A 24,580-nucleotide genomic window follows, 5' to 3' on the forward strand; every position below is an offset into this window, starting at 1 on the left:
TTAAAGAACACACAGGCCAGTGTATATTTTCAGAAATACATTACATCTGGGCAATAAATTCAAAAGCATTCAGAGAGTATGGAACGGTAGGATACCCCTGTTGATTCCGAATGATGTGATACAGAAGCTACGTGGGCACCAAGTAACGTATAAAATGTGTACAAACTGTACCGTTCATTGTGCTTCTTTGCCTTGAAAGTAGCCAACAAGGCCGTGCTGGCGTCGGTACGTTGCCCGACCCGGGCGGCCTGAGGATATTGCATGTTTATTTTTAGCTCTGTTTTAGAGCTTAGTGATGTGTATGAATTAACATTACCCCTGTCGGGCTCAGTAATGACAACGTTGAATAAAGCTGTCCAGTCGTCTGATGGCTGCTCTGCTCCTTGGCAAACTGCAAAGGTAGGCAGGAAAGAATGGCGTTACGTGCCCACAGAGACAGACCTCAGCACATTCTGAGAGCGTTAATAAGAGAATGTGAATACAGTGTTTTTTTTATATTTATAACACAGAACTAGCCCACCTAGATTGGACCGCACAAACCGCATACACCGTACCCTACATGCATTTTAGCTTCTACTCATTGAAATTGCCTCCAAGGTTTTTCAGATGATGAGGCATGAAGGTGGAGGTACAGATTGTAGCTGGAGCACATACTGTGGGAATGAGTCACTGATATCCCCAGTGGATCCACAACATTGTGACTTTCATTAGGTATGCTGCTGTAGGGCTATACGTTTAGTGTCAAATAATTTCTCTCTCCTTGTCCAATGTCTCTGAAAAAGGGCAACGAGTGTCACACTCATATTTTGGGATTCCTGGGCCTTGGAATTTAGGCTATATGTTGTCTGCAGTAATGATGATTGGGGCTCCAGCGTGGCACAGTGGTATAAGACACTGCATCTCAGTGCAAGAGGCGTCACTGCAGTGCCTTGTTCGAATCCAGGCTGCATCACATCCGACCGTTATTGGGAGTCCCATAGGGCCTCGCACAATTGGCCCAGCGTCGTCTGGGTTTGGCCGGGGTAGGCCGTCATTGTAAATAAGAATTTGTTCTTAACTGAGTTAAATAAATAAAAAAATGAAGATGATCATATTGATATACTGTAGTAGTCTCAATACTCTAAACTTTTCTTTCCACATTAAAACATTGATATTGTGAATGTGCAAAACTAACACTTCAACTGCTAAACCAGTGAACATCCACGTACAAGGAGGTACATCATTCTAGCTGCAGGACAAGATGATATTGTCTGTACATTTTTTTCCATGCCATTCTCAGAGATGATAAAGATTTAAAAAAATATATATACTGTGTATATACAGTATATATACTTTTTTCCCTCACTGTATACAGTACCAGTCAAAAGTTTGGACACACCTACTCATTCAAGGTTTTTTCTTTATTTTTACTATTTTCTACATTGTAAAATAATATGAACTATGAAATAACACATATGGAATCATGTAGTATCCAAAAAAGTGTTAAACAATTCAAAAGTAGCCACCCTTTGCCTTGATGACAGCTTTGCACACTCTTCTCTTGGCATTCTCTCAATCATTTTACATTTACATTTTAGTCATTTAGCAGACGCTCTTATCCAGAGCGACTTACAGTAGTGAATGCATACATTTCATAAAAACATTTTTTTCCCGTACTGGTCCCCCATGGGAACGTTGGAAACGCATGAGGAATGCTTTTCCAACAGTGTTGAAGAAGTTCCCACATATGCTGAGCACTTGTTGGCTGTTTTTCCTTCACTCTGCGGTCCAACTCATCCCAAACCATCTCAATTGGGTTGAGGTCGGGTCAAATAGCCCTTACACAGCCTGGAGGTGTGTTGGGTCATTGTCCTGTTGAAAACAAATGATAGTCCCACTAAGCGCAAACCAGATGGGACGGCGTATCGCTGCAGAATGCTGTGTCCCCAGCAAAGCACCATCACACTTCCTCCTCCATGCTTCATGTTGGGAATCACACATGTGGAGATCATCTGTTCACCTACTCTGCGTCTCACAAAGACACGGCGGTTGGAAACAAAAATCTCTAATTTAGACTCATCAGACCAAGGGACAGATTTCCACCAGTCTAATGTCCATTGCTCGTGTTTCTTGGCCCAAGCAAGTCTCTTCATCTTATTGGTGTCCTTTAGTAGTGGTTTCTTTGCAGCAATTCGACCATGAAGGCCTGATTCACACAGTCTCCTCTGAACAGTTGATGTTGAGATGTGTCTGTTACTTGAACTCTGTGAAACATTTATTGGGCTGCAATCTGAGGCTGGTAACTCTAATGAACTTATCCTCTGCAGCAGAGGTAACTCTGAGTCTTCCTTTGCTCATGAGAGACAGTTTTCCGCATTGACTGACCTTCAGTCAATTTTCCGCATTGACTGACCTTCATGTCTTGAAGTAATGATGGACTGTCATTTTTCCTTATTTTCATCTTTCCTTATTTGAGCTGTTCTTCCCATAATATGGACTTGGTCTTTTACCAAGTAGGGCTATTTTCTGTATACCACCCCTACCCTGTCACAACACAACTGATTGGCTCAAACGCATTAAGAAGGAAAGAAATTCTACAAATTAACTTTTAACAAAGCACACCTGTTAATTAAAATGCATTCCAGGTGACTACCTCATGAAGCTGGTTGAGAGAATGCCAAGAGTGTGCAAAGCTGTCATTAAGGCAACGGGTTGCTACTTTGATGAATCTCAAATAAAAAATATATTTTTTGCTTACTACATGATTCCATGTGTGTATTTCAAAGTTTTGATGTCTTCATTATTATTCCACAATGTAGAAAATAGTAAAAATAAAGAAAAACCATGGAATGAGTAGGTGTGTCCAAACTTTTGACTGGTACTGTATATACATGCCCTGGCCGATATTCACTGCCTAGATTTTGTGATTTGGTCAAATTCTTAATTATATGTGAGTGTATATGAAAACCCCTAGGGGGCTCAGTCAGAATAACCACAGTGACTGTGAGTCCATGAGTGAAAAGTGACTTAGAGGTTGAAATCAGGGTTATGTAATCTCTCTTCATATCATATGGTGAATCATACCTTGGATTCTACCACTGTGACCCCCTTAATAAGCTTTGCTTCTTTAGCAACTCATTTATATTTCAAGAGAAGCTTTATTCATAATTAAACTTGAATATAAAACAAACTCGGCTGTATTCGCTACAATTAGACAGATTGCCTTTTGTGCTTGGCTTCCTACTTGGGGTGATACAAGCATTGTGAATACAGTGAATATTTGAGAAAGCTTTTATTTTAAAATAAAGGTTCTGACAGGGTTGTTTGGTTGAAGTAGGCCTATTTTCAGGGTCGGAGTGGCTCTCTTTTTGGCATAGTGTCAAATGGACAGCATGGCCTGCTGCTGTGAGTGTGCCGACGGTGCTGTGTCTCAGCCGAGTCAGGGCCTGTTACATCATTCAACCTGCAGGGGCCTTCCTTTCTCAAACATGGGGAAATGCGCAAAGGGTTAAAGTGTGCTGTCTGGAAAGTGAAAAGGTATAAGTAGACACTAGACAGCTGTTGTTTGTACCATCTACAAGATGTATGGGTAAGGGTTAAATAAAGTGTGTTAGAGGGTTGACTCTGGGACTTGTACAATCTGCAGATATGAAGTGTGTGAATTGTGAAAACAGTCTTGGAGTGGGGAATGTCACTTTGGCTAACCTCTCGTTGAGGGCTTGTTTCCGGCCTTGTTGGGAGGTGTCTGTGGATTCACTACACAAGGCTGTCTGGAGTGAGAATAGCGTTGAGATGTATGCTTCACATTCTGCTTGAAATGTAAAAATGAGGCGAATGGAAAGGATAGCAAAAGTGTTTTGATGAAAACATTAACATAGCCCCTGACATAACTTAGAGGGTAAAGAGAAAGAAATATGAAAGAGGGGAACATGGAAAGAGACTGGAGGAAAGACGAATCGGAAGGTCAATGCGAAAAAGACAGTTGAGAGAGGGAGAACCAGAGGGATGGGCAGAGTGAGTACGAGTGATAGAGAGACACACTAGGAAGTGGAGACTATGAAAGATAGTGAAAAAGACAAAGAATCGTGCCCTGGTTATTTCTCAGTGACCTAGCATCATGCTGACTGAAGCCAGAGCTTGGCTAATTGACTCGAGCAGTTGTAGTGGATCACCAAGCTTCTTTTGCTCTGTTTCATGCCACAGCCCTTCTGCTTCAGGACCCTGGTTCTGTCTGAAGAGCTGCCTGTCTATTGCGACCGTCTGGACAGAGGGGGAACCTGGGGTCGAACAAAGGCATGTCAATGCATTTGCGATGTAGTATGAAGATATGGTCATTTAGCACACTGAACTTTCTGGGTCCGGGGACCCCTTTTGTGAGAGCAACTTCATCAAGGACCCCCTCATAACCACAACACAACTTGCAGTGCGATAAAAATGTCATACAAGGAGATGTTTTACTGTGACATCTGCAGTGCATGGCTGGGCGAACCAAGTCTCGGCCCCAGGGAAATAACATTTAAAAAGCCTGCCTCTTGGCATCGGAGATATATTGTTTTCATTTTCAAGCTAATTTCATACAATAAAAAAAGAAATAAAATCATAGGCAGAAAGAAAACTTTGCAGTTTTAAAGATGAAATTAAAGTGCATTTATGTTCAAAACAAAGAAGCATTGAGCTGAAAAATGAATAATTGGTGGATATCCCTATGAGCTTCCCAGGCCTTGTTGCCCATGGTTAATCAGAACCAACATTGTAGATGAATAATAATGACATTGTTTTGTGTTAGATCCTCTAAACCAGTGGTTCCCAAACTTGTTATGGTCCCGTACCCCTTCAAACATTCAACCTCCAGCTGCGTACCCCCTCTAGCACCAGGATCAGCACACTCTCAAATGTTTTTTTTTTGCCATCATTGTAAGCCTGCTACACACACACACTATACAATACATTTATTAAACATAAAAATGAGTGTGGGTTTTTGTCAAATCCTGGCTCGTGGGAAGTGACAAAGAGCTCTTATAGGGCCAGGGCACAAATAATAATACAATAATAATCAATCATTTTGCTCTTTATTTAGCCATCTTAAATATAAACATTATTTGTTCATCAAAAATTGTGAATAACTCACCACAGGTTAATGAGAAGGGTGTGCTTGAAAGGATGCACATAACTCTGCAATGTTGGGCTGTATTGGAGAGAGTCTCAGTCCTAAATCATTTCCCACACACAGTCTGTGCCTGTATTTAGTTTTCTTGCTAGTGAGAGGCGAGAATCCACTCTCACATAAGTATGTGGTTGCAAAGGGCATCAGTGTCTTAACAGCGCGATTTGCCAAGGCAGGATACTCTGAGTTTAGCCCAATCCAGAAATCTGGCAGTGGCTTCTGATTTAAATTAAATTTCGATGAGGCTGTCTTGTTCAGATATCGGTAAGTGGACTGGAGGCAGGGCATGAAAGGCATAACGAATCCAGTTGTTTGTGTCATCCATTTTTCGGGAAAGTACCTGCGTAATTGTGCACCCAACTCACTCAGGTGCTTCGCTATATTACATTTGACATTGTCCGTAAACCTGAGTTCATTTGCACACAAAAAAAATCATACAATGATGGAAAGACCTGTTTGTTGTCCTTGTTAATGCAAACAGCGAAGAGCTCCAACTTCTTAATCATAGCCTCAATTTTGTCCCACACATTGAATATAGTTGCGGAGAGTTCCTGTAATCCTAGATTCAGATCATTCAGGTGAGAAAAAACATCACCCAGATAAGCCAGTCGTGTGAGAAACTCGTCATCATGCAAGCGGTCAGACAAGTGAAAATTATGGTCAGTAAAGAAAACTTTAAGCTCTCAATTAAAAAAAAGTGTCAATACTTTGCCCCATGATAACCAGCGCACTTCTGTATGTTGTAAAAGCATTACATGGTCACTGCCCATATCATTGCATAGTGCAGAAAATACACGAGAGTTCAGGGTCCTTGTGTTAACAAAGTTGACCATTTTCACTGTAGTGTCCAAAATGTCTTTGAAGCTGTCAGGCATTCTTTTGGCAACAAGAGCCTCTCGGTGGATGCTGCAGTGTACCCAAGTGGCGTTGGGAGCAAATGCTTGCACACGCGTTACCACTCCACTATGTCTCCCTATCATGGCTTTTGCGCCATCAGTACAGATACCAATACATCTTGACCACCAAAGTCCATTTGATGTCACAAAGCTGTCCAGTACTTTAAAAAGATCCTCTCCTGTTGTCCTGGTTTCCAGTGGAACCCACCTAAACGTAACGGACATATACCAGGACCTGTACCAGGCCCACCACGTCTGTTGACTCATCCAGCTGTAACGCATAGAATTGACTGGCTTGTATGCAAAGCAGTAATTTTTACAAAACATCTCCTGCCAGGTCACTGATGCGTCGTGAAACAGTGTTGTTTGATGGAGGCATTGTCTGTATAGTTTTTTTGGCCTTTTCCCTCAGCATTGTCCCATCCATATTCATGGCAGCAGGAAGAATTAAAGTCCTCCACAATAGTATGGGGCTTGCCTGTCCTAGCCACCCGGTAGCTCACCATATAAGACACTTCTAGCCCCTTCTTATTAATGGTATCTGTTGCTTTTATACATGTATTACAACTCGAAAGTCGTCTTAATTCTCGCTCAAAAACCTCCTGTGGCTTATTTTTCAAATTGGCATGTTTTGTTTCTAAATGTTTGAGCCAGAGTGAAGGTGTCATCGAGTTGTGAGATAGTACTTTTGCACATATAACACACTGTGGCTTAGGAAAGGACCTACTCCCAATATAAGTGAACCCCAAATCAATGTAGTTCTCATCATATTTGCGCCTCTTCGATGGTCCAACGTCCCTGTCTGTTGTTCGGTGCTTTCCCGGGTAAGGGGGCAGTAGCTCTTTGACTGCATCAGATTCACAACTGTCAGTGTCCATGCTAGCTGGGCTACAACAAATGTAGAATTACTGACGCTAGCATTGGATGTGCTCTTGGAAGCAGAACAACTTGTGTTGTCGACAGGTGCAGGTGTAGTACTGCTGGTAGTAGCAGTACTACCAGTAGAGCTGGTATGTGTCTCTATGGATGCGGGCCTTACTTTTTTTAACCATTTATGAATTTTCGAGCAAATGGAATGAGCAGCAGCAACGTTTGGCTACATATGGACTGTTAGTGGAATTCCCGCGAGACAGTAACGGTTAATGTGATTGGATGTTAATTATGTGACTAGGCTACCTGTATTTGACATTGCATTGTTATGTCGCTTAACATTAGATGGTTTAATTTTAATTTTGGCAGTGAAACAAGGTTACGCAGGCTAGAAAAAAACCTCACCCAAATGTATAGCCTCGTTGGAAAATACAAATGGACTGTTTGAAAATGTGTTGGCATACCCCCGACGGCATTGTGCGTACCCTGTATTTTATTGAATTATTTATTTTATACATATTTAGAGATCTGGCCACGGACCCTCTGCAGTACCTCTTCTGCGGACGCCATTTTTGGAACCCCTGATTTTGCAGACCCTTTTATCCAACCCTTTTATCCATATTCTAGGCTATGGCTACAAATCATAATAACTAAACTGTAGAAAGTGTGTTTTATTTTCTCTGTATCAGTGCATTGATTGGTGAGTTATTTACTGCATAATGGACCAGTCCTAGATTAATCTGTCCACTTCTTTCATTGAGCATTGTTGTTATGTGTGAAATGTGGACAAATGTGAAGAAGTCAGATTGCATTTTCAGTGTTTTGGATTCAACTGATGCAGATGTACCAGCTTGCAAACATAAACAACCATGTGTCGACGGGCATGTTCTGGCATGTCCTCCACCATCCAGTCACCCTAACTGACACATCTCCCCTCTCTCCTTCCCTCTCCACTTGTTCTCTCTCCTCCCCAGATGCGAGGTGTGCCGTCCCCCCCTCCTATCGCCCCCATGCCCCTTCCTTTGCCGCTCCCTCCTACGACCGCCCCGACTGGAACCCCCGTCTCTGTGTGATCTCCGGAAATCAGCTCTACATGTTGGACCAGGAGGAGGTACTTACCTACTGCTGCACACACTATAGAAATACAATTTCACCCATCACCCACCCATTGACTTGAAAGGGGATTACCGTTCTAGGAATTATATTTCTATCTATTCTATGGCTCACTTTGCTGTACCATACTGTATTAGACTGGTTTGTTTGAACTGACATGAGTGTCTACAACACTGTCATGACAGTTTCTAAAGCCACAAAGTTTAATAAAAATGACATATCTAAAAAAGGATATCACCACAATTGACCCTTTAGGCATGTAACTGTATTTGACACGACCTGACATTACATGGTATTCTGAGTACATTACATTGCCAATAAACATTGTCACTGATTTCATTCCCGGAGGTTTTCTTGACCACACGACCTGACTAAGAGAAGCTCTGGGCCGGGGTCCTCGTTATAACACAGTATCTCATGTACATGTTGGACCTGAAGGAGGCCAGTGTTCCTATTAAACACTCAAGGCAGGTGTCCTGGGCCACTGTCGCCTAAGGCTTGCTTATGGGAGGTTCAGTCCTGCACCTATTGTTAGCTTAGAATTTTGTGGCAAACAACTTTCGCACCAGTACGCCTCTATACAAGTAGGTCACGTCTGGCTTAGATGGGCCTGTTAGACCAGTGCCCATAGCCTAGCAGTTAAGAGCGTTGGGGCCAGGAACCGAAAGGTCGCTGGTTTGAATCCCCAAGCCAACAAAGTGAAAAAAAATCAGCTGTTCTGTCTTTGAGCAAGGCAGTTAACCCCCAACAACCACTGCTCCCTGGGTGCTGATGACGTTGATTAAGGCAGCCCCCTGCACCTTTCTGATTCAGAGGGGTTGGGTTAATTGCGGTAGACACATTTTGGTTGAATGCATTCAGTTGTGCAACTGACTAGGTATCCCCTTTCCCATCTGAGTGCTGATCTAGGATCAATATACCTTTCAGATCATAACAGACATGACACAATTACATGACCATGTGGGACCTGATTCTAGATCAGCACTCCTACTCTGAGACACTTTAGGAATATGGGACTCTTTCAACCTGACTGTTTATTGCTAATTCAAAACAAAACATACCTTAGATTACTTATTATATCATACTAAGTACAATTTCAGCCTGCTAGCTAAGACCAGAAGGGGGTACTATTCCTTCACTTATGTACCTGTATCGCCTTTTGACAGGTCTCTTTTTAAATGTAGACCATGTAGACAGATTTACAGATTGATATCCAATAAATGAATCCTAAAACACAATTAAAACACATAGAGGTTTTACTTACACACTTAAAGTCTATTGCACTACAATAACAGTGTTCATAGTACATTTGATTGAGAGTATGAGTCTATTAAAGATCACGTAATGATGTAATGGAGTACTGTAGCGGTACTTGCAGGGTAGCTAGCTGCCAATATCTTTAATTCTCGTCACTCAGAAGGAGTATAAAGAACCTTATGATCCAGTTAAGGGCCTTTTCAGCTATGGAGCGATGAGAGGAAGGCCCAAGTCAATTAATCAAAGGCTTATCCCTGTCTAATTGTGCCAATGAGGCAGAAGCTATGAATGGATTTGAGGCAGACCTGACGGGCCAATGACCACCACCTTGGAGAGAGGATGAGAGGCGATTAAATATTCATGCCTGTCACTCACCTCATGCGGCGCGGAGTGGGCCTCTCCATCTCTCTCCCTCTCTCTCTCTCTCTCTTTCTCTCTCTCTCTCTCTTTCTCTCTCTCTCTGTCTCTCTCTGTCTATCTGTCTCGCTCAACCTCTCTCTCTCTCTCTCTCTCTCTCTCTCTCTCTCTCTCTCTGTCATACACACACACCCCTCTTGATTAATTTCTGTTCGATTCAAATGCTTTTAGTGGCATGACAAAAAGCAATCATATGTTGCCAAAGAGGAGATAAGGTGGAACAGAGGGGTACCTCTCTCTCTCACACACACATTCTATTTCTCAGGCTACCTCTCCTCCCCCTGCTCCCTCCCTCCCTCTCTCCCTGGTGTGACTGACAGTAGTGTTTGGCTATCCCACAGACCTGCTCTCTCCTTTCTTTCCCAAGCAGCTCCATTGAGATGCCACTCTGTTTTGCTTTGTGAATGACATCCGTCAAAAGACCATCTTCTCTTCATTGTGGCTTCTTCAGTCTCAACTAAGGGGCTGCTTGAGGAAATAACAGTGCTCTGGAGGAATATGTGAAAATATCTGTCACGTCACCATTGTGCTCTTCTGTGCTCCCCTATTTCAAATGCGCTTTATTCACCTCAGTGAATACAAGTGCTGAAAACTGGTGATGTTGAAAGCTTGACTTAAGCATAGTCCGAATTAACCTAATAAATTAAGAGTGTACCCTTTCGTCCAAGTACAGAAGTCACTATACCTTCTGTTCAACACTTCATTGTTTGTGTAGCTTCCCCAACTTGCATACTCTCCACCTCAGAAGTCAATCTTAAAAGTGAACACTACACAATCCAACTTAACTTCACTCCCTAACAAAGCAACTCTATGCTGCACTGCCATTGGCAGTAGAAGAGCACTGACCACTTCCCAGTGGGCTGCTGTTAGCCCTCTGTGACCGTGGTGGGAGCGAGAGGATCGACAGTGATGGCTGCCACTGATATGGATTGACAGAGCCCCGCGTTATGTGCACCAGACGCCACGCACCAGTGCCCTGTCCTCCAGTCATGTGCCCAGGCATCGCTCTCCCTCCCACTGTGCCCCAGTGTTATGCAAGCAATCAGAGGGCACTAGTTCCTGCTAGCACAGCGCTAGCACTAGCATGTTAGTATCCTCTCTCACTACTACTGAATCACATTAGCATTAGCATGCTAGGCTAATTCAAAATAAAGGGAATTAGAACAGGATTTGTCTCAGTATCCATGCATGGCCATTGTGTTGCATTCCCTACCCATATGTTTGCAATGGCTTTGGCAGTGTTGATACTGTAAATTAATTCATTAGCGCCTGAGCCAACAATGCAGCGCCATGGTGGCTTTTCCTGTAGCTACTGTTGTCACATTGCATAAAGCATGTAGTTAGCATTTTTACACATGCATGACCCTTGGGAACCCATTTGGAAACAGGGGATTGTGACAATTATGTAATAATAAGGCACACATGGATGGAAGGAGTCATGAGAAAGAAGCGCCTTCATTTGACCAATAAGAAGGCTCAATGCACTGTACACTGGCAAATCCTAAGGTTATTTAACAAGTGCTTTACTGCCTTTTGGCATCTGAATAACCATTACGCGCAACTGAAATAAGCCATTTTCAAAAGGTCACCCCTTATACATATTAGGGGTTATACACTGAGTGTACAAAACATTAGGAACACTTTCATAATATTGAGTTGCACCCCCTTTTGCAGCCTCAATTCGTCGGGGCATAGACTTCCAAATGGATGCTGGCCCGTGTTAATGCCAATGCTTCCCAAAGTTGTGTGAAGATGGCTGTATGTCTTTTGGGTGGTAGACCATTCTTGATACACACAAAAAACTATTGAGCCTGAAACACCCACTAGCTTTGCAGTTCTTGACACACTCGAACCGGTGCTCCTGGCACCTACTACTATAACCCTTTCAAAGGCAAAGGCACTCAAGGCAATTGGATTAATTTGCCTGGCTATGCATGTGTAAAGTGCATTTAAATGGAGTTTATCTAACATTCCAACTGAATGCAGGTATTGTGGGAAATGTCCACATAGGGGTGTAGTGGGACAGCTCTTCCACCAGTGCTCTGCAGCATGCTCAAATTTTACATACAAACAATGAAGATCAACTTTGGATTGGAATTTGGTCGGATTTAGTACTTAGGGATGCTCTCTAAATGCCCTCTTTTCTCATTCCAAGACGCAAAAAATGGTCTTAAAATCACTCTGTTTGAACGTTTCTCTTTGATTTTATCACATGCCAGTTGCTGTGTCCAATGCCTGAGGCGAAGGGAGGGAACATCTGTCAGTGATAGGACGTTATTGAGAGACTTGAGGACAGACAGTGGTGTTGGCCAGCCTAACTGTTTGTCATACTTCCAGGGACACAGAGGCTGATGTGTGTTTGTGTGCGTGCGAGAATGCATCTGTGTGTGTGATTGTGTGTGCGCGTGTCGGGGGCAGAGGTAGTGGACTCAGCCGCTGTTTGATCACGACTCCGTTACAAAGTAATGGATTACACACCTGCCACTCCATTATCACCCCCCTCCCCTCAGACACACAGCTCACACACCAACACACACACCACACTCCACCCATATCCCCCACCCAGCCTACCCATCACAGCTGGGCCAGTAGTGACATATGGTCCAGGCAGCCTGCAGCATTGCTCAACTCTCCATGCCAGGCTCCCTCTCCTCTCCCTCTCACTCAGATCTATGGCTTTCATTCTCCCTCTACTCACCCACCACCCACCACCCACCCCTCCTTGCAGTGCCTGAGCACAGTCATCTGTCTATTTCAGTCTTAGCCACTTCTGCTCCTACTCTTGCCTCTGACTACAGTTTGCCTGATGCCGAAACCTAATACAATTGACCTTCTTGTTAGCTATTAGAATTACCTCGCGTATGAATGGGCTTATCTCTGACAACACTCAAGGGAGCCTAGGTCTGCATGCCAGTATTCAATCTACTTTTCAATTGAATGAAATGGATTGTTGACTCGCCCAACAAACACCGGAATACCCAGAGACAGAAACTCAAGGACAGAAATTAGGAAACACTGCTATACTGCATTGGATTCTCATTCCAATTATAGTCGTTTACATATTAGCAACGCAATCCTCATCAGCATGCTTTCTTGCTCCCTGCAGGTTTCAATGCTAGACCACTGCCCCTGTGTGACTGTCAGTTCGGCCCCATGTGCCCTCTTTCTAGTCTGCCAGTGTTGTGTGCCAACCTGCCTTGTGTGCCCACTCATGAGCATGGCTACCAGGGACGGTGCCAAGGCCGTGTCAAGTCCCCAGCTGCACCGCCACTGTCCTAACCAGCCCCCCCACCCCTCTGCCAATCAAACACTGCCATGCAAGCTATAAATAGCGCTGAGGTGTTCCCCCTCGCAACCAGAAAGTGCTGTGTGTCAGAGTGGGTGTGTGCGTGTGTATGTGTGTGTGTGTGTGTGGGGGGGGGGAGTCTTTTCCATACATTTGTTGTGATGAATTGTGTCTGAACAGGGACACAGTGGAGATGAGGGGGGAGTGGGCTAACTGTGTTCAAGTGGACATCATTGTGGAAATTACCGTGTTTAGCAGGCCATGACAGACTAGTATTTATGTAGGGTGTTTAAGATCAGTTTTGAGTCGGAGTTTAATGTGATCTAAACGGCCTCTCAGCTGCTCTGTGAACATTTTCGGTTCTTATTCCAAGTCAAAGTCACTTCTCTCAATGAGGCAACTCCATGCCTTAGACTCAACGGAAGTCCAGAGCAAAACCTTCGGAATAAAAATGATTGATTAAGTAATACTACACTTAGATTATCATAGCATTTAGCACTTACAGAATGCTGTATATTGATCACATTTCTTTATATTACTATTTTATGTGTATCGATACATTTAATTAGCAAAGTGCTCGTAGAATGCAGAAAGGAGCTCTGGTGCAGCACAGGCTCAAGGAAACAGGGGTAGAGAAGAGTGGATACAAACATTTGGGGACGTCTCTGAAGTCTTGTGAATGAATATATGTGTTAATTATCCAAAAATATAGCAACTATTACGCTTATGACAGTATAAAAGGCTTGGCGACAGATGGCTCATATTATTAACATGTTATAGAGAGTATATCTGTGTTAGAAGGATATTCCTAGAGTGTTATGGTCCAATATTGAAGTAAATTAGATTACATCGAGAAATAACCAGAAATAATGTGAACGTTATAAACAGATGTTAAAATTAGGTCTGACGCATTTTAAACAGTGTGCCCGCAGTGTATCATAAAAAATATATAAACAGCAAAGCAAAGTCTTTCCGTGCATAATTGCTCCAATAAAAGGGCAGGCGATAAAGAAACAAGCTTTTATGCATGCGGGTGCTGGACTCATAAAGATTGGGTGTCTTATAATACATTTTTCATAGGGGAACTCATTCCGTAACTTGCAATATATCTGTCCTCAGCGTGCGATGTATCTCACAACATACTCATTAGTAATGCACTAAGTGGGTAATACAAGCATAATCATATACACACTTGATTTATGGTGTGTGTATCCCTGATTACATTTTTAAAAAAGAGGTAAACGTCAACAAAATGAATCCTGCCAATGACAGCGCTGGGAGATGTCTTCCGGCTCACTGAGCTATGGGGGATTGTATACCGTGGTAAAGTACTCTATGGAGTGCTGTGCTCTGTGCTGTGCATCCACTAGATATGTCTAGCGCAGTCGACTGCATGTTATGTATGTTGGGGGGTGGGTGCTGTTGCCTGCAGTGGGTGTATGTATGTATTCAACTTTTATGTCATCCATATTGTGCTGGAAGCCCTGCTACATGTCTATGATATTACAGCTGACGTGGTCATACGGTTAAACGTGGTCATATGACCAGCCGGCAAATCACACACATACAGTACCAGTCAAAAGTTTGGACACACCTACTCATTCCAGGGTTTTTCTTTATTTTTACTATTTTCTACTTTGTAGAATAATAGTGAAGACATTAAAACTATGAAATAACACATATGGAATCATGTAGTAACCAAAAAAGTGTTAAACAAATCAAAATATATTTGATATTCTTCAAAGTAGCCACCCTTTGTCTTGATGACAGCTTTGCACACTCTTGGCATTCTCTCAACCAGCTTCATGAGGTATTCACCTGGAATGCATTTCAATTAACAGGTGTGCCTTGTTAAAAATTTATTTGTGGAATTTCTTTCCTTAATGCGTTTCAGCCAATGGCACACTCCAATGCTCAGACATAATTTACAAATGAAGCATGTGTGTTTAGTGAGTCTGCCAGATAAGATGTAGTAGGGATGACCAGGGATGTTCTCTTGATTAGTGTGTGAATTGGACCCTTTTCCTGTCCTGCATTGAAAATGTAACAAGTACTTTTGGGTGTCAGGGAAAATTTATGGAGTAAAAAGTACAGAATTCTCTTTAGGAATATAGTGAAGTAAAAGTAGTCCAAAATATAAATAGTAAAGTAAGTAGGGATACCCCAAAAACGACTTAAGTAGTACATACACACACACACACACACACACACACACACACACACACACACACACACACACACACACACACACACACAAATCAGTACCATGGATAGCCACATCATATTTAGCTTATGTTGACTGGACTCAATTGTTTTTGGTATCTTTTAGTTGTCACTGTATTAAATTAACCATTAGCATAGGTGATTTGATTCTGTTGAAATGTAGAAGTTAAAATGGGGCTGGAATAGTGGAGGCAGCTCCTGTTTTCTTTGACACTCGTGATAACTCTCCGTGGTTCTAAATCAATAGTTGTTTAGTAGTCCAAAAATGTCAGAAACATGAACTTGCTTGACCATGCTGTAGGTCATGTAACTGTCAGTTATATGCAATATGCTTTGGGGACTTCACCGGACAGATGTTGCTCTCTGTTTTTTTGATGAAACAAAGGTGTGGTTGAATTTATTCTGCCACTGTGTCTTCTTATTGTTTCAGCCTTAGGCCTATAAATCACAGTGTCAAGGCATATGAACTAACAGGTTATAGAGCAAGCTAGGTAATTATCACAATATCTAGGTTGTAATAAGGATTTTTTTTTCCTGGCTTGGCTTCTCCAGAAATTTTACCCACGCTCCGCTACTGCTCAGTGATAGACATTTCAAGATACTATCCATTACTGTCTTCTGAAAATATAGCTTAATGCATTGTGCGTGTGTGTTGACCTGACCTTGTCTCTCTGTGCATATGCAGGTACACCCTTTGTTGATGCGCGAGCGGCGCTCCGAGATGCACAGGAACAAGCTGCTGCGGAGGACAGTCAGCGTTCCTGTTGAGGGGAGGCACCATCCAGAGATGGGTAAGTTGGCCATGGGCCCTTCTATCTCTCTGAATTCTTTCTGACCATAGAAATACAGTCAATAGCTTGGAACCTCTGACCATAAAGCACAAATGTAATGTTGTACTTCCTGCTTTTACTTCCCGCTTTACTCTTATGGGGACCCTCGCAATGGCTGCCAGTCCACCCATTATGGCGTCATTGACTTGAATGGGAGGCCCGTTCTACTCATTCTAGTTCTGTGTTTCTGACTCTACCTTTCATGGGCTGCTCTCACCTTTCTCTGCCTTTCTACTTCTGATATTTTGTGATTGTCTTTCTTACTGCCTCTCTGACTCATTGTCTCTGCCTGCCTCTTTGCCTTACTCCACCTCTCTCACTCTGCCTCTCTGCCTCATGTATGTCTCAGCATTGATACACTCCCATTGTCCACATAGGGCGACTCTCCCCACAACAGTCTTGTGGGGATACTGCAATAGGCCACTCACTCCATATTTGACATGAACCTGTTCAGGTCTGACACAGCAATACTCTCCTATAACGCCACAGGCTACACAGGCCTACTGACTCCAGAAGAGTGATGCTCATCACACTCTAAGCATCTCTATGATATAGCATGTTATCAAACAGCCTTCCATTGAGAACCATCTGCAGTGAGAGCCCATCCACACTGAGGAGATGCCCATACTGAATGGGATCGATGCCCCCCATGCGGCCAAGGCCCCCCAGGCATCCCATTAATGAGCTGATTAACAGAAACCTGCCATGCTGTCATCAGAATTCCACATTTACGGAGTCAGTGTCAAGGGAAATGCTTGCGACACAGTGACCCATTTCAGAAAGACTGTGACCTACTGCATAACTTGGAACTGAGATAACTTAGTGAGGTCATAATTGGGATAATCCTAAAGTGAGAGTAGATTGCATACACGTGGATTGGATGGGATAAGGATAATCTACACTACCAGTCAAAAGTTTTAGAACACCTACTTTTTCTTTATTTTTACTATTTTCTACATTGTAGAATAATGGTGAAAACATCAGAACTATGAAATAACACATATGGAATCATATAGTAACCAAATAAGTGTTTAACAAATCAAAATATATTTTATATTTGTGATTCTTCAAATAGCCACCTTTTGCCTTGATGACAGCGTTGCACACTCTTGGCATTCTCTCAACCAGCTTCACTTGGAGTTCCCACATAGCATAGATAGCAAAAGCTCAGGTGCCCAGGCCGGCGGAGATACAATCTTCGGCAAAATCATTCGCAAGGAGATTCCTGCAAAAATATTATTTTTGTGCAACAAGTGCATGAGCACTTGTTGGCTGCTTTTCCTTCACACTGCGGTCCGACTCGTCCCAAACCATATCAATTTGGTTGGGAGATTGTGGAGACCAGGTCATCTGATGCAGCACTCCATCACTCTACTTCTTGGTCAAATAGCCTTTACACAGCCTGGAGGTGTGTTGGGTCATAGTCCTGTTGAAAAACAAATGATAGTCCCACTAAGCCCAAACCAGATGGGATGGTATATCGCTGCAGAATGCTGTGATAGCCATGCTGGTTAAGTGTGCCTTGAATTCTAAATAAATCATAGACTGTGAACCCAGCAAAGCACCTCCACACCATAACACCTCCTCCTCCATGCTTTACGGTGGGAAATACACATGCGGAGATCATCCGTTCACCCACACCGCGTCTCACAAAGACACGGTGGTTGGAACCAAAAATCTAAAATTTGGACTCCAGACCAAAGGACACATTTCCACCGGTCTAATGTGTTTCTTGGCCCAAGCAAGTCTCTTCTTATTATTGGTATCCTTTAGTAGTGGTTTCTTTGCAGCAATTCGACCATGAAGGTCTGATTCACACAGTCTCCTCTGAACAGTTGATGTTGAGATGTGTCTGTTACTTGAACTCTGTGAAGCATTTATTTGGGCTGCAATTTCTGAGGCTCGTAAGAGCCAGTTTTAACATAGTGTTTGATGTTTTTTGTGACTTCACTTGAAGATGTCATTGACATTTTCAGCATTTACTGACATTCATGTCTTAAAATAATGATGGGCTGTCATTTCTCTTTCCTTATTTAAGCTGTTCTTCCCATAATAGGGACTGGTCTTTTACCAAATTGAAATGCATTCCAGGTGACTAACTAATGAAGCTGGTTGAGAGAATGCCAAGAGTGTGCAAAGCTGTCATCAAGGCAAAGGGTGGCTATTTGAAGAATCTCAAATGTAAAATATATTTAGATTTGTTTAACACTTTTTTGGTTACTACATGATTCCATATGTGTTATTTCATAGTTTTGATGTCTTCACTATTATTCTACAATGTAGAAAGTAGTACAAATAAAGAAAAACCCTTGAATGAGTAGGTGTTCTAAAATGTTTGACCGGTATAAAAAAATCTTTGAAAATCCAATTTTGACAAGACTTCAAAAAAGAAAAAAAGGACACAAAGGCATGGAATCAAAATGACAGGCTGAACTGTCCGATCGAGATAGCAAACAATGCTCTATGGGGGATGAGGTCAAATAGACCTTCCGATGTTGTCCTCTACTCACTTAAGTGCTTCATTCAAGGAACACATACAGTAAAAGTCATAGATTACTCTTGTGTTGTAAAAAAAACAAGCTTGAATTTGTATCCATCTTGGTATGCATCCAATGTGTTTATGTACTGTATCTATACTTCAAACGTGAATTTTCATTTATCATCGTTTTGATAAATGAAGACACTTGACAACAATCCCAGCTGGGTCCTGATGTAATGACCATCTCTGATGAAGACATTTCGCTCTGCATCTATGATTAGGGACACATACGATACTTCAGTACGCTCTTTGGATTGGATACGGAAAGTTACTCAGACGCAATTAGTCTACTTCCCCATCCACTTCCTTGTATTGCACCTTGAAAGCACGGAAATGGTTAAAGTTGGAGCAATCAACATGTAATTAAGGCATTCATCTTGGTAGATAATTGCAGTGTGCTGTAAATGTTTTATGCAAATATCTATTGTAATTAGAACTTCAACCTAAACCCTATCCACAGAAGTTCTGCATGCAGCCACACAGACCAACCCAAAATCTTTGCTCTGTGCGGAGCTGTCCAAGGTTACTGAAACAGCTCTCATCTTTGGTGGATTTTAGCCCATGTTGGGCCCTCTGTCCATGGTGTTGAAACACGCTATGTACCCTGGACATATTTTAAGGTACATATAAGGTACAGTAGTTACAATAGGGAGACAAAGGCCTCTCGAGTGGCGCAGCAATCTAAGGCACTGTATTGCAGCGCTGAGGCGCCACTACAGCCTGGGGTTCAAGAAGCGTGGATTGGCGGGTCATGTTTCAAAGGATGCATGTCTCGACCTTCGCCTGTCCCGAGCCCGCTGGGGAGTTGCAGTGATGAGACAAGATCGTAACTACCAATTGGGGGGAAGAAATGGGTAAAAAAAAAAATTAAATGAAGGGAAAAAAATGAATAGGGAGACAGACTGTGTGGGGCGGTAGTGCCAATAGTGGAGTATAAGGAATCTGTCTTGAATAGCAGTTGCTGCATTATGGTGGAGGTACTGTATTTATACTATGTTAAATGGTTGCAATTGCAGTAGCATGCATAATGGAAACTATAAGCACTATATAGTAAAAAGTGGTTGTATGTTGTAGAGGTCGATTGATTATGATTTTTCAACGCCGATACCGATTCTTGGAGGACCAAAAAAAGCCGATGCCAATTTTTAATTTTTTTATTTGTAATAATGACAATTACAACAATACTGAATGAACACTTATTTTAACTTAATATAATACATCAATAAAATCAATTTAGCCTCAAATAAATAATGAAACATGTTCAATTTGGTTTAAATAATGCAAAAACAAAGTGTTGGAGAAGAAAGTAAAAGTGCAATATGTGAAAGAAAGCTAACGTTTAAGTGCCTTGCTCAGAACATGGGAACATATGAAAGCTGGTGGTTCATTTTAACATGAGTCTTCAATATTCCCAGGTAAGAAGTTTTAGGTTGTAGTTATTATAGGAATTATAGGACTATTTCTCTCTATACCATTTGTATTTCATATACCTTTGACTATTGGATGTTCTTATAGGCACTTTAGTATTGCCAGTGTAACAGTATAGCTTCCGTCCCTCTCCTCGCTCCTACCTGGGCTCGAACCAGGAACACATTGACAACAGCCACCCTCGAAGCAGCTTTACCCATGTAGAGGAAGGGGAACAACTACTCCAAGTCTCAGAGTGAGTGACGTTTGAAACGCTATTAGCGCGCACCCGCTAACTAGCTAGCCATTTCACATCGGTTACACCAGCCTAATGTTGGGAGTTGACAGGCTTGAAGTCATAAACAGCGCAATGCATTGCGAAGAGCTGCTGGCAAAACGCACGAAAGTGCTGTTTGAATGAATGCTTACGAGCCTGCTGGTGCCTACCACCGCTCAGTCAGACTGCTCTATCAAATCATAGACTTAATTATAATATAATAAACACACAGAAATACAAGCCTTAGGTCATTAATATGGTCAAATCCGGAAACTATCATCTCGAAAACAAAACGTTTTTTTCTTTCAGTGAAATATGGAACCGGTCCGTATTTTATCTAACGGGTGGCATCCCTAAGTCTAAATATTCCTGTTACATTGCACAACCTTCAATGTTATGTCATAATTACGTACAATTCTGGCAAATTAGTTCGCAACGAGCCAGGTAATGAACGCAAGAGCAGTGACACAATTTCATGTTAGCAGGCAATATTAACTAAATATGCAGGTTTAAAAATATATATTTGTGTATTGATTTTAAAGAAAGGCATTGATGTTTATGGTTAGGTACATTGGTGCAACGACAGTGCTTTTTTCGCAAATGCGCTTGTTAAATCATCACCTGTTTGTCGAAGTAGGCTGTGATTCGATGAGAAATGAACAGACACCGCATCGATTATATTCAACGCAGGACACGTTAGATAAACTAGTAATATCATCAACCATGTGTAGTTAACTAGTGATTATGTTAAGATTGATAGTTTTTTATAAGATAAGTTTAATGCTAGCTAGCAACTTACCTTGGCTTCTTGCTGCCCTCGCGTAACAGGTCGTCAGCCTGCCATGCAGGCTCCTCGTGGAGTGCAATGTAAGGCAGGTGGTTAGAGCGTTGGACTAGTAACCAGAAAGTTGCAAAAACGAATCCCCGAATCCCCCCTGAACAAGGCAGTTAACCCCCGTTCCTAGGCCGTCATTGAAAATAAGAATGTGTTCTTAATCTGACTTGCCTAGTTAAATAAAGATGTAAAAAAATAAATAAATGTAAATAACAAATGAAAAAAATCGGCAAATCGGTGGCCAAAAATACCGATTACCGATTGTTATGAAAACTTGAAATCGGCCCAAATTATTCGGCCATTCCGATTAATCGGTCGACCTCTAGTATGTTGTGTACTGCTGCAAAATGTTAGATGTCACGTTTCTGAGCCATTCAGCCATAAAGGGAAGTTATTGAAACTGTGTAGCTGGGGTTGTCTCTGTACTGTAGCATGTTTCTGTATTTACTGGCAGGGTAAGTTACATTTGTGTTAACTTGTCATTTCGAACAGCTCAAAGAGCAGGTCTGACCTACCACAAAACCCCTGTTTACCATATCAGACGTTAACCAAGTGAAACTCAGGCTGTTTCAAGCAGGCCACCATAGTCCCTGTGCCCAAGGAAGCGACGGTAACCTGCCTAAATGATTACCGCCCTGCAGCACTCACATTGGTAGCCATGAAGTGCTTTGAAAGGCTGGTCATGGCCCACATCAACAGCATCCTCCCGGATGCCCTAGACCCACTCCAATTCGCATACCGCCCCAACAGATCCACAGATGACGCAATCTCAATCGCACTCCACACTGCCCTTTCCCACCTGGACAAATTGAACACCTATGTGAGAATGCTGTTCATTGACTACAGCTCAGCATTCAACACCATAGTGCCCACAAAGCTCATCACTAAGCTAAGGACCCTGGGACTAAACACCTCCTTCTGGAACTAGATCCTGGACTTCCTGACGGGCCGCCCCCAGGTGGTAAGGGTAGGCAACAACACGTCTGCCATGCTGATCCTCAACACTGGGGCCCCTCAGGGGTGTGCACTTAGTCCCCTCCTGTACTCCCTGTTCACCCACGGCTGCGTGGCCAACCACGACACCATCATTAAGTTTGCTGATGAAACAACAGTGGTAGGCATGATTCCGACAATGAGGGAGCAGGTCAGAGAACTGGCAGTGTGGTGACAGGACAACAACCTCTCCCTCAATGTGAGCAAGACAAAGGAGCTGATCGTGGACTACAGGAAAAGGCGGGCCGAACAGGCCCCCATTAACATCGACGGGGCTGTAGTGGAGCGGGTCGAGAGTTTCAAGTTCCTTGGTGTCCACATCACCAACAAACTATCATGGTCCAAACACACCAAGACAGTCGTGAAGAAGGCACGACAACACCTTTCCCCCCTGACGAGACTGAAAAGATTTGGCATGGGTCCCCAGATCCTCAAAAATGTATACAGCTGCACTATCGAGAGCATCCTGACCGGTTGCATCACTGCCTGGTATGGCAACTGCTCGGAATCTGACCGTAAGCGCTACAGAGGGTAGTGCGTACAGCCCAGTACATCACTGGGGCCAAGCTTCCTGCCATCCAGGACCCATATAATAGGCGGTGTCAGAGGAAGGCCCATAAAATTGTCAGAGACTCCAGTCACCCAAGTTATAGACTGTTTTCTCTGCTACCACACGGCAAGCGGTACCGAGGCACCAAGTCTAGGGCCAAAATGCTCCTCAACTGCTTCTACCCCAAACCATAAGACTGCTGAACAATTAATCAAATGGCCACCGGACAATTTACATTGACCCCGCCCCCTCCACTTGTTTTGTACACTGCTGCTACTCGCTGTTTATTATCTATGCATAGTCACTTCATCCCTACCTACATGTACAAATTACCTCAACTAACCTCTACCCCCGCACACTTAGTCGGTACCGGTACCCCCTGTATATAGCCTCATTATTGTTATTTTATTGTGTTATTTATTATTTTTTACTTTAGTTTATTTGGTAAATATTTTCTTAAGTCTTCTTGAACTGCACTGTTTGTTAAGGGCTTGTAAGTAAGCATTTCATTGTAAGGTCTACACTTGTTGTATTCGGCGCGTGTGACAAATAAAGTTTGATTTGATAGAGCAAAGTCAGCAAAGGGACTTGATTATGTAATATAATGAGAGAAACAATCCTTTTAAATCTTTAATGGCATTGAAGTGCATGCTCCTGGTCCTATTGGGTCTCTTGCAATAACGTTCATTCAAAGAGTACATTCTGTGCTAATAGGAGGAAAATATATTGTTTTCGCTCTCTCTTATTAACCTCCTCAAAATTGGATGTGATTATCTGCATTAATGAAGTTGGCCTTTGATGTTATGTGTTACATTTTGAAATTGACTTTCACCACGGCTGCTCAGTCATTGAGAGAAATCCATGTTATCTGAAGGAATTAACCTCAGGCTAAATCACAAACATAATGTAGCTAGCTAACTGCTTATCTGATTGATAGCCTTTGGCTGAATGGAAATTCAATGTAAAAACACAACGTGTTGTTCGTATTTTCCTCCATTATAAACTTTTGTTCTCCGTCTACTGGGACAACATTGGCATTTTGATATTTTATTTATAGGAGTTGTTCCACATCCCATCTTAAAGGTACAACACTAGTGTGTATAACTGAACTAATTTCTCTTCCAATAACTTTCAGAAAATGAATCATAATAAATAGTATAAATTATGGATTTTCCCCAGCCTTTTAACTCATTAAAACAACATGCAATGTCTTTGAGGTTCCACCAGGGACAAAACAACTGTCAGGGTAAGAGTGGAACTCAGAAGTGGTTCATGTTTGCAGCATACTCCAGCAGCTACCGCTAACCTGCCAACCCATCAACAACCTCAGTACAGTTACCATGCATGTGCGTAGTCTGTATTCTCTAGCATTATATATTAGATTAGTGAGTCTGTTACTCAGATTTATCTTTGTTTTGAGCAATTCAGCCTCCGTTGACGCCAAAAATCTACTGCAACATTACGCAATACAATCCCATTAGCCAACCCCAATTATGCTATTCTCTTTTTGCTACCACATGGGAATACTAAAGGACACTTCAATATGTTTTAATTGCAGCATGAAGCATACATAGTACTGTAGCAGTATAAACAACAGTATTGTTTGTTTTAGTGAGACTATTAGTACTATATAAAATTAACAGTGCAGGATGACAGGGAGCCTGTGAGTCTGTCACTGAGGGAACTGCAAATCCACCCCCAAAGCTGCCGCTTGTCTTTGGAGAGATTTGCTGAGTCATCTTGCTGTCTTAATGTTGGAACAACGAATGAATACAAATGGAGCGCTACTGTAGCTTTGTTTAACGGTTCATGGACATGAGCAGGGGAACATTCACTGGGGAAAGGGGCAGAGAGAGATGGTTCATGGAATTGTATGCCCGCTAAGCTAGAATCAATACTGTTTTCTGGCAACATTTTACATCACTGTTCCCACACTTCTTCGAA

General features: G+C 42.4%; 1 protein-coding gene across 11 annotated transcripts in view; it reads left to right on the top strand.

Moving 5' to 3' along the window:
* LOC115178333 (ras/Rap GTPase-activating protein SynGAP-like) overlaps positions 1–24,580 on the top strand; it is a 109,674-nt gene that overhangs the window by 14,511 nt on the left and 70,583 nt on the right. For all 11 annotated transcript variants that reach the window (XM_029739520.1, XM_029739550.1, XM_029739512.1 and 8 more), the window contains 2 exons: positions 7,884–8,020; positions 15,891–15,996. In XM_029739520.1, the coding sequence (XP_029595380.1) occupies positions 7,884–8,020; positions 15,891–15,996 (243 nt within the window). The remainder of the gene's footprint in view (positions 1–7,883; positions 8,021–15,890; positions 15,997–24,580) is intronic.

The sequence above is a fragment of the Salmo trutta genome, chromosome 3 (genome assembly GCF_901001165.1).
Source record: "Salmo trutta chromosome 3, fSalTru1.1, whole genome shotgun sequence".
Taxonomy (NCBI): Eukaryota; Metazoa; Chordata; class Actinopteri; order Salmoniformes; family Salmonidae; genus Salmo; species Salmo trutta.